The sequence below is a fragment of the Myiozetetes cayanensis genome, unplaced genomic scaffold (genome assembly GCF_022539395.1).
Source record: "Myiozetetes cayanensis isolate MyiCay16 unplaced genomic scaffold, myiCay2020 scf19, whole genome shotgun sequence".
Taxonomy (NCBI): Eukaryota; Metazoa; Chordata; class Aves; order Passeriformes; family Tyrannidae; genus Myiozetetes; species Myiozetetes cayanensis.
The window spans coordinates 1,944,876-1,961,893 of NW_026087400.1; the positions used below are offsets into that span (position 1 = coordinate 1,944,876).

General features: G+C 48.1%; 1 protein-coding gene across 1 annotated transcript; it reads left to right on the top strand.

Moving 5' to 3' along the window:
- Window positions 1-5,937: 5,937 nt before the first annotated feature.
- Window positions 5,938-10,718, top strand: FITM2 (fat storage inducing transmembrane protein 2). The gene is given in 3 exon segments (XM_050313785.1): window positions 5,938-5,989; window positions 5,992-6,109; window positions 7,999-10,718. Coding segments are annotated over 3 exon segments (813 nt in total). The 3' UTR covers window positions 8,642-10,718.
- Window positions 10,719-17,018: the final 6,300 nt, after the last annotated feature.

The window sequence follows — 17,018 nt, forward strand, 5'->3', positions numbered from 1 at the left end:
AAAAAAAATGTTGTGTATTCTCAGAACAGATAGAGTCTAGGCAGCAGGAACACAGCCTTCTTCACCCACCTCCTCTTCCTCCTCCTTGGGCTGTTGGTGCCAGGGGGTGGTCTCTGTGTGCTGTTGACCACCCTCATACCTTCCTTGCACTTGGTAAGATGTAGCCTGGATCTCTGTATTTTGGGAGATGCTCAGACTGGGATGTGCTGAAAGGTGAGAGCAGCCAGTCTGGTCCACTCACACTGAGAGACTGGGCCAGACCATAATGAACCAGTAATGGTCCTGCCAACCCCTCGTGCCTGACAGCAAAATGTCATGAGATGCCTTGGAGAAGGCAAAGAAGCTGCCAAACAAGCACTTCAGGCTTAATCTGATGTTTGGGAGCAGTTTTTCTATTCCTGGTGCTCCCAAACTCCTGCAGAAGACAAAGGGAAGAGTCCTGGCTGGGAAAAAGTGTGATAAACTGGGGCCCAGGCACCACAACAGCTCTGGGCTTCTTCCTGAGGCGAATTCATTCCCTCCCTGCCCTAACCCTGGGGATGGCTGAGCTGGGCATTGCTCAGCACACTTCACACTCCCCTCACTGTCTTTCTGCCTGTCTTGGCTTTCAGATGACACCCATGGCTGATGACCACACCCATAAACTCCACGCCCTGGGGCATCTTGTTTCTTCTGCCGAAGGTTGAGATGTGGTGAAAGAGCAGGGCAAGGTGAGCAGAGGTGTTGAGTGGTCATTATGGTCAGGACAGATGCAAATCCCACTTCCAGCCAACGCTTTTAACATTATCCAAGCCAGTAAAGCCCAGATTAAATATTATGTATAAATATATTTTAGTTTTACACTTAAATATTTGTAATTACATGTTGGACTGAAAGAGCCACAGCTCATGTTTTGTGTCTGGCTGTTCCAGGTACCCAGCCAAGAAACCAGGACTGTGAACTGTGGGGCTGCAGTTCATCACCACAAAGTCACTTCCAAATTTTACACCTGAGTACATGACTCTGATTCTTCCCTGCAAATATATGAGCTAAAAATGCACCACTAAGGTCTGCAAAGTTCATATTTCTGAATCTGAATTAATAAGCACAGACCGTTTCTGTCCCATATTTGATCACTTGCAATAAGTGGCAGTTTCTTCATCTAAAAAAAGGGCAGTGTTTTGGTACAGTAGCTCAAGGGCCACCCAGCAAAGGATTTTGTGGAAGTTGTTGTCAAGTTTTAGGTGTTCATTTAGGTAGGACTGACAATCCTTATAGAAAGGGAATAAACAACAAATAATGCTTTTGGTACGTGGGCAACAGAAAGGTTAATTGGTCTGGGCAGGAGTTAACTCCCAATAACTGCTGCTGGGACAGCACTGCCTGCTCAGCCTGCAGGGGAAAACCTGCTCAGCACCTACCCCTGAAAGACATCGGGAATCAAATTAATTCAAAAGCCCAGGTGTGGGGGGTGGGGAGTTTCTCTGGCAAACACGGAAGGTGTGAATTTTACACTGCGCGAAAAAAAGGGGAATATTTCAGCGAGGAGCTGCAAGTGCAGCCACCACAGCTGCTCAAGGAAGTCAGGCACTTCGAGACAAACATGACTAATTAAGGCCATTTTATGCCCAAGCACATGTACACTTAATCACATGAAATATATTTTTTTTCATGTGTAATCTCATTCCCACTTTGTCTGCTAACGGGCTCCTTCATTTGTATTGTAGGCAGAGTAGCTGTTTTACATCTTTGTGAACTCTGCTTATTTTGAAGCTCTTCAGCCCATTTTTGCAGCCCTCTGCAACCTCACCCTTTTCTCTGACAGAAACTGAAGAAGGAGGAGAGCAGAACCTCTCCCATATTCTTTTCAGGGTGTGGGGATACAGAGATTAAGGGACTTGCCTAAGGCTGGAGAAGGAGTTTGTCAGTCACAAATGAAACCCAGCTCCCCAGAGTCCATCAGAAGACCATTCTCTCCTGTGAATTAAACCCCATCATTAGTCTGCTCTGCTGGGACCTGGCTGTGCCAAGCAAGAAATGTAAATATTTTGTAGCAGTAGGTATTAATTTGTAGCATTAATAAAGTATGAGCCACTGAAAACTGAATTGGCTCTTTCTTATGCTTTGCCCCATGTCCCAAAATATTTTGATCTTTGGATATAACCACCAAACAAGCTGCAAATTCCCCGCAGCTCAGATCATACCCTTCCTATTCACCTTGGGAGAGTCAGAGGGGAAATGTGTAACCTGCAGAGGTTTTCAGCCAGGGCCCAGCAATGCTTCAGTCTGTACAAATTGTCTGGGGTTCATTTCCACACCTTTTTCTAAAATTCTTGGGGTTTCAGCACAAGGGAGAGACCTTTCCCATTAATTCGTGCAGCCACACAGGTGGTGAGTTACCAATGTCTTCCTTCTGTCTCTCCACTGAGCATCTCCACTGTAAATAGCACATCATCCACTCACAGGTCAACCTTGGCTCTGCCTGGACCGATGACAAGTCTGGGGCTTGTAGGAAGGGCATCCCTTCCCATCAGAGAGGGGCAGCAAAGATCCAGGCCACTGTGAGGGAAAGGCTGCTACGCCTCCACCCTGGGCTGCATTTCAAAGGCATCACTGACACAAGGGAACAAAGCACAATATTATTCTTTTCATCTTGTTTTCTAAGCCGACAGTGAATAGAGAAGGCTGCGGAGCTCAAACCACTGCGTTTGATGAACAGCGTCTCAGCAAAGGGCCAAAACTATCTTCAATTCCAAGCTTAAGCTCCCATTAGGCAAAGAAAATTCAGCTCAAATTATGCTTATGTAGCACCTCTCATGCAAACATCCCGGGATGCTCCAGGATCAAACTCAAACACGATCAATCATGGAGATGTGAGCAGAATCCACCAAGGAAAACAGAGAGCAGGGGGGGCTCAGCAGGAATGAGCGGCACGGCTGCCGTGAGCCCTTGGCTCCCCCAGGGAAGGGCTGGGGGCTGTGAGGGCCACTGGCAGGCAGGGATGGGTGAGCAGGTGCCAGAGGGCTGTGGGAATTGCTGTGAGGCAGCAGGACAAGCTGGAAAGAAAGCAGGTGGATCCAAATGGGCTGTTGGTAGAGGGGTAAGTCATCCCCACCGAGTGTGTGGACGCAGGCTGGTGCTCATGGCAGCAAATGCACAGCCTGAATGTAGAGATTTACTCTAAATCTGCAGAACACCTGGACCCGGCTGAGCTCTGCTCACTGCCCTTGTGAGAATCGGTGATTTACAGGGATAATCCTCAGACATTTCAAGCTGGGCTGGGGATAGACACATTTCCAGCCCGTGCCATCAACTCTATTCATCTGGAGCAGGTGCCAAGCTTACGAAATCCTCCCGGCGTGTGGCAGACACCACAACACGCCTCATTAGCAGCCAGCTGAGCAGCTCCCACCTCCAGCGCCGGCACTGCAAACAGTCTGGGGATCACAGGCCCAAACCTGGGAGGCAAGAGGAGGCAAGGTTTCAAAGGCAGAGGGGATTTAGGCAGACAATGAGGGACTCTGTGAAACCTGCCCCCAGCCCCTCTCATCCCCGCTCGTCTGGGTGAGCGCAGCTGCCTGTCGTTTCTCATCCGGGGTGCAGTGCCGGGGCTGCAAGTGCTGGACCTGGCTGTGGCAGCCTCATTAAAAACAACGTCTAATAAATTGCCAAATGCCATTTACCCCGGATAACCCCCTTAGCTGAGAGTCCCTGTATCTGCTGGGGCTGCTTTGATCTGCCCTCTCAGCCCAGATGTTGTCATAGATTTGCTGACGATGATGTCGAAACTGTTTTGAAATGCGCTCTGGCAAGAAACACTTTCCCATCCCTGTCTCAGATGGGGCCTGCTTTTTTCCCCCGCTCTCACATTTTTCTTACTAAGGCCACTGGGGTGAATAAAGGCTCTTTGTTCATTGAGCCATTTCTCTGCTTGCTGGTGCTTTTTTTTATATTTTAAAAACTAAGCTGAAATGACAGCGGCAGCGGTTCAATAGATGAAATGGGTCTCGAATACCACAGTGACGGCCAGTGCTTGGACACCACTTTCATAAACATGGACAGTGAAAAGGCATGGGAACCTTAACAGCTCCAGAAATACCTTCTCCCTCTCTCTTAAGCCCCAGGAAAAATTAAAATAATTCTACTGAGTGAGAAAATTCTCAGATTTCCTCTTGAGTATCATGGTTATCACCTCCCTTTCAGAGGTGCTGGCACCCTACTTAGAGGTAGGCACAGAATCATTGTGTTCCACCAAGAACTGTTACATTAGTTCTTTATTTTATCTTGTTTGGGTCTACAGAGCTTAGTTTGTGTCCTCTTAGTTTGAGTACATCCTTATCAAATCCTCCAAGACTTTTCTAAGATTATGTTTTTCCTTTGTTGGGCATTTCGGGATACTGTGAGAAAAGTTTCTATTCCTCCTATCTATCTATCTATCTATCTATCTATCTATCTATCTATCTATCTATCTATCTATCTATCTATCTATCTATCTATTTATCTATCTATCTACCATCTATCTATCTAAATGAAACACTGGCTCTTACTATGTGAGACTTTGTATTAGTCTTAACTCATTAGGATATTAATGTAAGACACACTGAGAGGCCTTAAAGGACATCCCTTCAATGTGATCTTGCACTGATACATTTGAGGGGTGTTTTCCATCGGTCGAGCACGCCAGTCACGTGGCTCCAGGCTTCAGAGCCTCAGTGAGAGTTGCTAACACTGACACTCTGGGGTCCCGTTCAAAACTTCTTGGATGTTTAATGCCACTTTGCTTAGGAGCAGAATCCGCGCTTGAAATTAGCGGTTAAAGCTGTATTTTAGTTGTTTTTAAGATATTCGCTATTAAAATGCTGCAATGCCATTAGGAACGAGCCCTTGGCGAGCTTTTGCCGTTTTGCGAAGGAACAAATGCTTAGACTTTGGCGCCTGGACGGGAGTTCAGTTACTCTCACCTGCATAGATAATTCTGCATATATATAAATATATATAGATGTATAAATATAATATATAAATATATAAATTATCTATATAATATGTAAATATTTATATTATACATAATATAAATATAATATAATTACATATATATATATTTATATATTCTTTGGAGCATCTCTTCTTGACGCCCTGCTCCGCCAGCATCGCGCCGCCTGGAAGCGGATGCAGAAGCGCGTGTGCGTTCTCAGTGTTAAGAGGCGGGCGGGGGACAGAACCACGCGGCACTCCCGAGCGCAGCCCTGTCCCCGCGGGAGCGCGGACCGTCCCCCGCGGCATCCCCACGGACGCGGGGTCCGTCCCCCGGGGAATCCCCACGGACGCGGGGATTGTTCCCCGCAGCATCCCCACGGACGCGGGGTCCGTCCCCCGCAGCATCCCCACGGACGCGGGGTCCGTTCCCCCGGGGAATCCCCACGGACGCGGGGATTGTTCCCCCGCAGCATCCCCACGGACGCGGGGATTGTTCCCCGCAGCATCCCCACGGACGCGGGGATTGTTCCCCGCAGCATCCCCACGGACGCGGGGACCGTTCCCCGCAGCATCCCCACGGACGCGGGGTCCGTCCCCCGCAGCATCCCCACGGACGCGGGGATTGTTCCCCGCAGCATCCCCACGGACGCGCTGCCCGCGGGGCCCCGCAGAGGGCGCGGGGCGAACCGCGCCGGGCGCTGCCGGCGGGGGCCGGGCGGGGGCGCCCGCGGGGCGGCACCGGGAGGGCGGCACCGGGGGCGGCACCGGGAGGCCGTACCGGGAGGGCCGTACCGGAGGGCGGCACCGGGAGGGCGGCACCGGGAGGGCCGTACCGGGAGGGCCGTACCGGGAGGGCGGCACCGGGAGGGCCGCACCGGGAGGGCCGTACCGGGAGGGCCGTACCGGGTAGGGCGTTATCGGGGGTGTTCCGGGGTGTTCGGGAGAGGGCGGTACCGGCGGAGCCGCGGCCCGGGCGGACCCGCCATGGAGCGGCTGGAGCGCTGCGGGCGGTGGCTGCGGGCCGCGCTGGCCGGGGCCGGGTGCGCCGCCGCCTGCCCGCCGCGCTCCTCGCCATCGCCCTGCTCGGCTCCGCGCTCAAGGACGGCGAGCTGGTGCCCGACACGCCGCTGAGGAACAAGCGCAACCCGCTCAACGTGTGAGGAGGGGCGGGCGGGGGGCGCCTGGGGCCGGGGGTCCGGGAAAGACCCGGCCCGCGCTGGGTCGGGGCTGTGAGGGGGGAATAATGCTTTAAATGCGTGTTTCTGTGCTGTAAATGGATGTTTCCGGGCTTTAAATGTGTGTCTCTGTCCTCTAAATGTGTGTCTCTGTCTTTTAAATGGGTGCCTCCGTGCTTCGAATGGATGTTCCTGGGCTTTTAAATGGGGCTTTCTGTGCTTCGAATGGATGTCTCTGTGCTTGGAGTGAGGGTCTCTGGGCTTTAAACGAGTGTTTTCTTGTGTGGTTCGGATGGGTGTTCCCCCTGAGATCTCGACTCCCCTGAAGACCTGCAGGACTGGGAGGTTTCAACACCTCGGGGGTTTCCGAGGTGGCGGGGGAAGGATTTTTTTTTGAGTGAACTGATTGTTACTGAACTGATCTGTATAGAAAATGATTTTCTGAGCTGCGGAAAACAAGTCTTTTAGAATAATAGAATCGTAGAATGTGCTGAGTTGGAAGGGACCCACCAAGGATCAGATCGAGTCACACTCCTGGCCCTGCGCAGGGCACTCCAGCAATCCCACCATGTGCCTGAGAGCATCGTCCAAGCACTCCTGGAGCTCTGGCAGCCCTGGGGCTGTGCCCACTGCCCTGGCGAGCCTGTTCAGTGCCCAACCACCCCCTTCAGCATCTTTCCTAGAAGCAGAGTGACTGCCATCCTCTTTTAGCACTTGAGCAGTGACTTAACTGCCTTAGTCATTCTGCAAAACTGCGTTTGAACATTTTGGAAGGGCAGGAGGAAGTGGTGAGCTGGGCCAGAGCACGTGCGCCGTACCTTCTGCAGGTCAGAAAGTGAAGCTAAAATCGCTCTTCTCACCTGTGACTTGGGGAGTTCTGTACTTTATTGATTCACATTTGTCATTTGGTGACATGTAGGAGAGGAGCTGCTTTTAGTGTGATTGAAAGAGCATTGACAGGAACACTTAGAGAAATTGATCTTACAGTGAAGGCATGCTATGGTTCAGTTCTCCCTCTTAAACAGAGGGAGGTGATCTGCACTGACATTTCCTGAAGGAAGTTTTTATCTCTACAAATTACTTGCCCTGCTGGTTTGTCAGCAATAAAGTTGAAAGTAAAGCCTTTCTTTGCTTTTAAATAAAATGGGGATTTTATTTTCAATTGCTATTCCGTGGTACATCATTTGTTGCTTTTCAAGATTTTACAGGCATCACAGCAAAAAATTTCAAGGCAGAGAGTGAATTTAAGAGATGGAAGGATTTGTGTAAGCCAAAGGAAGGCTCTCGTCGGCTGAGAGGACAGCAAAGGAACACTGTGCTGCTTCATTTATTTATAAGGACATGAGGGGGGAAAAGCTTCGTGGGCTGATTAGGGGAAAAGAGCCAGCCCTTCTGGCTGTCTCAGTGTTAAGAGGTTGAGGTTCTGAAGGGCTTTGGAAGCAAAGAGGGAGGAAGGGTCACCGTGGTCAGGGTGGCAAGCTAAAAATACATCCTTTGGAGCTGCAGTTTGAGTAGGGCAGAGTTGAGCAGGTTTGTGGGGTCAAAGTGATTGCAAAACTGAACTGCAAGTCTGCTGCACCGAATGAGGGCTCTGGGGCCGGGGGAACGCTGCCTGGGGTAGGAGGACCTGGCCGAGGAAGGGTTCAGGTGTTGGGCCTCAGGGAAGTCCTGGGGAGAGGGTTAAGATTTTAGCTAGGCTGTACTTTGAGGGGAGGGCACGAGTGTCTAGCTCAGATGGTTCTGAACGCTGATCTCGAAAACTCGAAGCACCGGCGCCCACCGCGGCTGCTGTGAAGCTCCGCTCGCACTCATTTCACTCGCTCTCGTTTCACACGTGCTCCTTTCTCTTTGGCTTTTTTTCCTCTGGCAGATACTTCGTGAAGGTGGCCTGGGCTTGGACCCTGTGGCTGCTGCTGCCCTTCATCGCTCTCACCACGTACCAGCTGGCCCGGACCAAGCTGCTGTACGGGCGGGCGCGGAGCGCGCTGCTGGCACTGCGGCGGCTGAGCGCGCTGGCCGTGGGCACGGCCGTCTGGTTCGTCTGCACCCAGCTCTTCGTGTACATCGAGAACCTCACCGGGGAGTGCTCCCTGCCCGCCAGGCCCGGGGACACCCCCCGGCTCTACGCCACCAAGCGCGAGTGCCACCAGGACAGCGGCGTCTGGAACGGCTTCGACATCTCGGGGCACTGCTTCCTGCTCTCCTACTGCGCCCTCATGATCCTGGAGGAGGTGGCCGTGCTGGAGGGCCTGTCCATGGACCACAGCTCCAAGCTGCGCGTGGTGGTCAACGTGCTGTTCGTCTCCCTGTGCTTCCTCACCGTGATCTGGGTGTTCATGTTCCTCTGTACCGCCCTGTATTTCCATGACTTCAGTCAGAAGCTCCTGGGTGTGCTGATAGGTCTGTCAGGCTGGTATGGGACGTACAGGTTTTGGTATTTGAAGCCCTTTTCTCCTGGACTACCTCTTCCAAATATACCTTTGAGTTCAAAGAAATACAGCTACAGCAGATAAAGTAGGGTTTTTTTTTTAAAATACTGTGGATTTTGCTTTCAGTACTGGAGTAGTTGAATGTAGGAATGGTTACTGTATTTCCACTGTAAGGAGGAAGGTGATGGGCTGGAGGAAACCAAATCTGTACTAGCCAGTGGCTGGCAGGTGGTAATGAGCTTCTTCCTTGGGAGAAAAAAAAAAGGTACTGGAAGATGTCTGCTTTTGATTAGGAGCTGATGACTGCCATTGTCAGCAAAGAAATCAGAAGTTGAATCTGATTCTTTCGCTAATAAATGAAGGAGCAGACCCAGGGCCAACAGAGGCCTTTGCTCTTTAGGAGCTTACTGATCTCAATTATTTCTCCCTCTTTCCTTTTGATTCACATCAAAATATTGTGGATGATCCAAACCTCATACTTTTTTTGTAATGTTCCTATTTATATTGCCTTATGGGAAAGCTCTAATAACGACAGTGCTGCTAAGCATTGCAAAAATATCAATTGTTAAAGCAGTCCTGTTGTGAAACTGGAACATCTTGTGTTTTCAAGTGTTAAAAACACTAACTTGCCACAAATGCCTCATAGCTGTCTGCACCTTCTGCAGCAGAGAGTAAATCTGAGGTGTAATGTCTGAAGCAGACTGTGACTTTAAATTCATGCCTGCCTCTGAAAAGGGAACTCCTGAGAAAACAAGCCTTAACTTTCTCCTTAGGTGAAGTAGAGACAATATTTTGTGATTTTATTCTTGAGAGAAAAACCCTAAACTCCTTCCTAGAGTTTTGCTAAAAAGTCTAGTTATGAGGATTGGGGTTTTAATTTTTAAAAAATCTAGTGAGTTGCACACTTTGCAACAACAATTTCTTTGTTTTTTTGTTCTTTCTTCTAGAAGAACAGTGAAATTCTGGTGTTCTGAACAAGCTAGCTTAGCCTGCTGTTTCCCAAATAGCCTGCTTGGTTAATGAGTGAAATGCATTGCTTATCCTGGGAGCTGCAAAGCAGAGTGTGCTTGAAGCAATATTTATTCTTTCTTATCCAGCAATATCAATAAGCTACTTAATTTTGATTGCACATAAAGCTACGGCCACTTTTGATGTGGCTGGAAACCCACTACTGAAAACACTAAAATAAAACACTATTAGATAATGAATAGGGGTGAGATGGGTCTATTCATCATACCGATTAGATGTTTAGCATAGTTTTTATCTTGGAAAGCTTTTAATTATTTGATAAAGGCTTATTCGTGACGCGGTTGCACAAAACGTGCTTGATGGTGATGAGCAGGACAGCCAGGGGGGTCTGTGGGCACCTGCACTGACCCCACAGCGGGCTTGGGGTGGCTCCAGGGTGGCTCTGATTGCTGAGTGCAGGGTGTGAGGCACCGCAGGTTAATCTTGGCACGTTTTGCCATCTCCACGTCTCTCTCCCAGCAGGGGAGTGGGAGCGTTTGCAGTTAATGCAGCAGTGTTAGTTCCACACTGTGTTCTGCCTCTGAGGAGGGCTGAATTCACTGCAGTTTCCGCTGAGTTCAGTGGAGCTGGGTGTCCTTAGAAAGAACAAATCACCTCTTGGAAAGAAGCTGTCCAGGGGGTTGTGTATTTTCTGTCAAGTTCCTCTTGGTTTTTGTATTAAATTGCCTCTTAAGCTGCCTCTTTGAAAATTGCACTGATTAACTCATATTGGGTTTACCTAAATTTGTTTGAACAATGCAAATTTATTTGCAGACATTCTTTTGATGTAATGTGAGCCTGCTCCCAATAGAGTTAAGATAGACCACAAGCCACTCTCACCATGAAAAAGGATTATATACCCAGAAGGTTTTCTAATTAATTTCATTAAGTTTCTGTTTTAGGTTATCTTTATGTAACTTTGCTGTACAGACAAGCCCTTGGAACAGGAAATGCTGTTTGCTTAAACCAACTGACTCGCTGAAATGATGTTCATTTTCACAAATGTTTTGTGCAATCACTGTGGATATTTCTGTCCACTTTAACCAGTGTCATACAGATTATTGTTTGTTTTTTTTTAATGGAAATAATGTGGGATATGGTTGTTCTCGAAACTTTTATTTAAACAATGAAAGAAAAACATCTGAAAACTTTATCAGTGTTTGTGTCTTTGAGAATCTGTTTCTGATATCTGTAAAGATGCTGCTGTTGCTCTTCATTTCCCTGGATGCTCCAGCCTGCCTGTGTGTGGTTACTGAGGTGTGGGATCAGACTGACAGTGGTGATTCTGCACTGTTTGAAAGGGTTAACAGAGGTTCTCAGGAGTGCAGGGTATAAAAAGAAGCAGAACAAAGCCATGGCTGACTAAAGCAGGTTTCCCAATGTGGGCCTGTTACACCAGGCAGCTCATTTCGTAGAGCAAAGGGAAAGCCTAATCCAATGAAATACATGGGAACATTCCCGTGGGCTGGGAGAATGCTTAGGAGTTTGGAAATCTTGGTGACTCTCTCAGTACCCAGAGACTGAGTGCCAGCTCTTGGCTTAGAGAGTTCCCCTGAGCTCCAGACCTTTCTGTGTGCTTTTTGGCAGGGTAGGAATCTGCTTCCCTGCACTTCAGCTGGAAACTAAAGGTTGCACATTTTTTGCTCACGTGCTTCCCATCCCGTTTGTCTGAGTTCCTTTCCTCTCCCAAATGCACTTTTATCATTAAAATAAAAATGCAGCCTCTACAATGGGATTTGCAGCCACAGAGAAACAGTGCTGGGAGCAGCTGGGTTTGGTGTCCTGTGCCAAAGGACACAAATCAGCTGTCAACAAGTATCACTGATTTGTTTCACGTTCTGGGTTTTTTTGCTTTTCTGCATTAAAGTCTCCCTCTTATCCCCACAGAGCTGTATTTCTGTGTCTGTAGAATTGCTTAGGGAATTTTTGTCTCCCAAGACCTTACTAGCATATTATTTATTTCAACATCTGCCTGCTAATTTTTCCCTGCCTGTCTTTGGCCTATTTTTGGGCTCTGTTTCACAGTTCTTTCACAGAATCAGCAGTTGGCCTGGCTGATGTGGGCAAGGCAAGTCTTGGTGCCTCAAACATTTTCCTCTGCTGGGAACAGCAATGAAAGGAGTCGTGGTTGGAGCACAGCGGGCTGAGTAACCGGCTTAGGATTCATTTCACTCTTCACTTTCCTGGGACTCTTTCAAGTGTTTGCGTCACTGGAGGCAAGACCAGCAAACAGGAAAGTTGAGGTCTTTCGTAAGAGCCACGTGAGCAGTTCAGGCTTCAAACACACCTGAGCCCAGGGTTTGATTCTTCCCCAAAATCTGTTCAGAGCAAACTTGGTCCACGAACTCCCTGCTGGTGCTAAATGGTGTTCCTGGTTTGCCAGTTTATTTGTGTGTGCTGAGGCTTGGGTTGTGGGTGGCTGCAAAAGAAAAAGAATCCTGTTTTCTGTTTTGGTGTGTGGCATTTGGTGAGAGTGAGAAACACCCAGTCATGCCCTGAGGTGCACTTTAATGGGAAAACCTGTAAGGGCTGCTGGGATAGATTAAACATTGGGAAAATCAGTCTCTAGCTGTGAGTACAAGTCTGTGGTCACTTCCCTCAGTGAAACAGTATCTGATTTTTCCACTGTAGCTTAAAGTAAATCCCTGCAGCTTCTCTGCACTCGGCCTTTTCCAGCTCTTTGATCAGCCTGTGTTTATCTCCATTTGCTCAGAAACCTGTTTCCTGGGATTATTCCTCTCAGAGCTTCATCTCTTCTCCTGGAGCATAGATTAGTAATAAATGCTCTTCACCTCTGCTTGATGTGTGCTCTCTCTCGGTGTTTTGCCTTCCCTTCTTTTAAGTGTTTTGATAAAGCTCAAGATGAAAACAATTAATAGAAGCAAAGAAAGGCTGTTGTGACTCTGAACTCGTGTTCAGCTGCTGTTAAACAGAGCTGGTCTGTCACTGTGACGGTGTTTACCTGGAAAATAGCACGTGCTTTATTTATTGAAGCACAACTACACCTGATGTGCTTGAGCTCGGGGAGGGAAAGAGGGTAATGTGACAGTAGAGCTCATACATTGGTAGAGTTCCCATGGTTGTTGGGGAGTAATCACTGCTCTCCAGTAAAGGGTGGTTTCACCAAGTGTTTAGGAGGAAATTATTAATTTGAATATGGGAAGAGTACCTTAGTGCTTAAATGAAGTGTGGAATGAGAGCATAAAGGTTACAAGCTGGAAAAGCAGAAATGCAAGTGACTGTCAGGGCTGAGTGCAGTCCATGAAATATCAGCCAATTATGTAATTGTGATATTTAGTCTGAAAGATTATTTATATTTAAGCTGCCTCCTGCCCATCACAAAACACAGGCAAGTGCCACGGGCATTCAGAACAGGCTTGAATAACTTCTCTGTGAAGATTTGGGACTAGAACATGGCACAGAAATGAAGAGGTAGGTGAAGAGCTTTACCAGCCTTTCAGGGGGTTGGATATCACGGGAAAGCATCACTCAAAAAACCACCCTTTTACGGACAAGGTGTGCAAGGGCAGAAGATCTGCAGCTCTACTGAGGATCTCCCCAGTGGTGAAGGCTGAAGATAGGAAAGCATGGAACAAGAATAAATACAAATGAGGATATTTCTCCAAAGCCTTTTCCCCATGTCCAGTCTGGGTTGATTTTTTGCAGCTTTGGGCCGTGTGTGCCCTCGGCCGTGCCATTTAATGCGTTTAATCCGTGGGAAGCTCGGCCGGTGCCAGAGCAATAACGAGGCACGGCCTCAAGGTAAATGTCAGCTCTTCTGAAGTGCCTTCCCTGATCCTGTGCTGCCTGCAGAGCCTTCCCCAGCCCCTGGGGACTGTGCTGGGAAGTTGCACGTGGCGTGAACTGCTTTTTAGAGGAATGGGGGTGATACAGGTTTGAGTTTGTTTTTTTGTTGTTTTTTTTCTGTTGATCAGCCTGATTTGGAAGTTTAGAGAAAAAATTATACCAGTGGTTTTTTGTTGTTGTTGTTGTTGTTTATTTTGTTTCCTGGGGATTTCTGTTTGTTTGTTTTCAGACTTTTTTGTTTGTTTTTTTTCTTTTGTGGCCAAGCATCCTCTCTATTGCTGTTGTGTACTGGTTGGCTCTAAGGGCAAGGAATGGAAAGAAATTGCTTTCAGTAAGGAAAAATAGAAGAATGTTCAGGAGGGTGGTGGTGGAGGGACACGACCTTGTGATGTAAAGAGCATGTGCAAAACAGCACTTAACTATGCAGGATACTTGGTTCTGTGTCAAGAACTGCCTGCAGCATTACACAGCACCCTCAAACCTGGTTACACTCTGTTCTGATTGCAAAGTAGCTTTATTTGGATAACTCTCCTGGAGCTAAAAAGGATTTAGGTCGCTGGAGAGACGAGGTGCTGGTAGGAAAGGGCTGAGGCAGGAGGCAACGAAAGTGGGGGGGTGGATGGTGTTATTTTTAAAGAAATCTTTTCTAAGCCATTGATCTGTGCTGTTTGATAAGAGGTTTTCAGCAAGATCCCATCTCCTTCATTTCTTAGCATTTCATCCTCAGACGGTGGAAATGGGAGGTGCTGTGTCCACCGATGCAGAACTTGACAGCCCACAGGCCCCTGACAACAGAAATGTCCCTGAAGGTGGTCACGGATTGCCAGCTGCCTGTGACAGCAGAGTGACACCAGGGACTGCAGGAGACAGGAAAGGGGTAGCACAGCACAGAGGGGTAAAGAAAAACGGGGCTGAAAGTAGGTCACTGTGCAGAGGGGGCAAAAAGGAAGAAGAAAACCTACTGTGAGCTCCCAAGGAGTGGGTGGAGGCTGACACTTGGCTCACCGATGCTCTTCAGCACCAGAGTGACGTGGAAACAGAAACAATCTGCTCCCTGCAGGTAGAGCCTGGCCAGCAGCACAGCACCCACAGCTGCTGCAGGGATGGACACCTGTGTTCTGGCAGAGCAGTTCTGCAGCCACGTTATTTATGGCAGATCTGGCATTCCTGCTCTCTCTGGGAGCTGTTCAGTGCAGGCTGGTTTCTCTGTTTAATCCTTCAGAGGAAAGTGTGTCAAAAGGAGAAGGAAAGGCAATGATAGTGAACATGGCATCTGGGCACATTTGGGGATCAGCCTGAGGGGAAAAGCAGGAAATGTGTCTGTCATGAATGTGCTTTATCTGAGATACAAGTTCCTGTGTGTTTTCACTGCTGTTTATTACTTTACTTTCAGCATTAGAATGGCTTGGTGTGAAACCTCTACAATTTGCCCACCGAGGCCCTGCTTTGGGAAATCCTGCAGGGGTACAAATCTGGTCCTGTTCTCCACATTCACAGATGTTTTCAGTCTCATTCATACCTGTGGGTTTGTGCATGATTTACTGGTTCTTTGGTTATTTAGTTTTTAATCTCATATTATCATCTTTTATATTATCCCCCTCAAAATACTATTTTCATATTATCTCATATTATTTTAATCCCATATATCTTTCTGAAGCCTGAGAAATTTAGCTGCTGTCACTGCCTGCATTGTGGATCCAGTCTGGGTGGTTTTGGCTTTGATCTTAATGACAGCAGTGAGTGCCACCAAACACAACCTGAGGTTAAATATTTTCACAAGCTTTAATGTTTTCTGCCTGCCGTCCTTACGTGGGGAAATCCTTCATTTATTTTCACAGCAGAAAGGAAGTTTCCCCTCAAAGTTTTGCATTTCAGCACAGATACAGATTTTAAAGCCTACCTTTGAGGTACCTAAAAGCACGTTTGTTTCTAAAACACAGGGAATTTTAAGGATAACAATTTGCTTGGGTAAATAAGTACACCCAGAGTAAAGCCTAAGAAGGACCCTGGCTGGGGTGGGATGAGATACACAGAGGGGTTTGGTGCAGGATGCAATGAGAGCCGTTCCCTCTGGTGTCTGAAATACAAAGTAGCACCTCTGAGGTGCCTCAACTTCCAACCTTACCCCACACCTCACTGAGAGCAGAGCACAAAGCCCTGCAGGGAGAAAACAGATTTTTGCCATCATCTCCATATTTCTGTGTACAGAACACGCTCTGGGCAGCGACCGCCGGGCCAGGGCCTGGCTCATGGCCAGGTGGGGTGGTGGGCTCCCCTCTGCAGTGGAACTAGAGCAGAAAAGGTCTGGTTAGGCTGAGATCAGCTAGAGCAAGACCAGCCTTTTCTGATGACAGCCTGTGATCACCACAGGGCTGCTTATAGCAACTGGCTGATCTGGATGGGTCCAGGTGCTGACATTCCTCTCCCCCAGGCTTCAGCAGGGTCTTGTACATCAATCCAGCCTCTGCCTGCCACAGTAATTGTCTTTTATTGCTCTCACGGATTGCTTTTCCCTGGAGCAAAGTCCTGCTACTTTTTCATTACCGGGGCAGGGAAACAAGGCTTAGCGACAGGGAGTGGCACCAATTTTCGCTTTCTTTTTAGTTTGGTACAAAACAAAGGCTTGTCAGTGACTATTCCTAGCTGAGAACCTGTAAAAACCCCTCACCACAGCATCTGTGGCTTCCCAGCAGCCCCCAGTGCAGCAGGGGTGAGAGCTGTCACACACTGATCTGGACCAAACCGTGCCTAGTTCCAGCTGCTTGGATGTGTCTGGTTTCCTTGTCACAGTTGTATCTTAACAGTGTGCTCCAAACAAAGCAAACACCTGTTTTCTCCAGTGTTTAGGGTTCTGATTTGTCTCATGATTTTAAATTTATTCTGAGGTTATAAGAAAAATAATAAATAAATAAATAAAAAATTGAGGAGCAAAGTAACCAGCAGCAGTTCTGCTAAGCAGCTTCCTTCTGCCTAATTCCTGGGCTAAAATCCTGGGAGTGGGGCACATATTTGCTCTCCTTCCCTCAGGGTTCCCTGGTCTTGCACCCCGTTAATATTCCTTTCTACAGCTGATCTGTGCATTTTATCAGCTTTTGGAGATCATCAGGGAATGTGTGTGTAGGACAAGGGACAAAGGTAAGAGGGTGAAATCCTGGTCAGGGTTTTGTGTTGGTGTATCTTTATAAATCCCTGGGGAGGTGAGGATCAGTTAGTGGACCAAACAGGTGATGACCCATAGTTCATCTCTGCGTCTTTGAGCAAAAGGAGTGACCTCAGGATACCCTCTTGCTTCCCTCTTCAAAAAGAAGGAAAATAACTATTTCTTTTGGGGGAATGTGTGTCTGCAGGGTTTCACCCAGCAGTCTCAGCTGCAGGTGCTGGGTGTGCATGAGCTGATGGTGGATTAAGGTTCTCACCCCCCGATTTTAAGGGCAGCTCTGATCCCTGGGGGGGTAACACAGAGCCTTTGCAGCCACACAGCCTGTTGTACTTCAGAAGTATGTCAGGCCAGCCCACACAATTGTGACAAGCACAGTATAAATGTGTGTGTTTTGCACTGTCTAATCACTGTGTGCTGGTTCCTTGTAATTCCTGCCAAACATTCCCAATCCTGTGGCTGCTGGGTTGTATTAAAATCTCCTGGGAG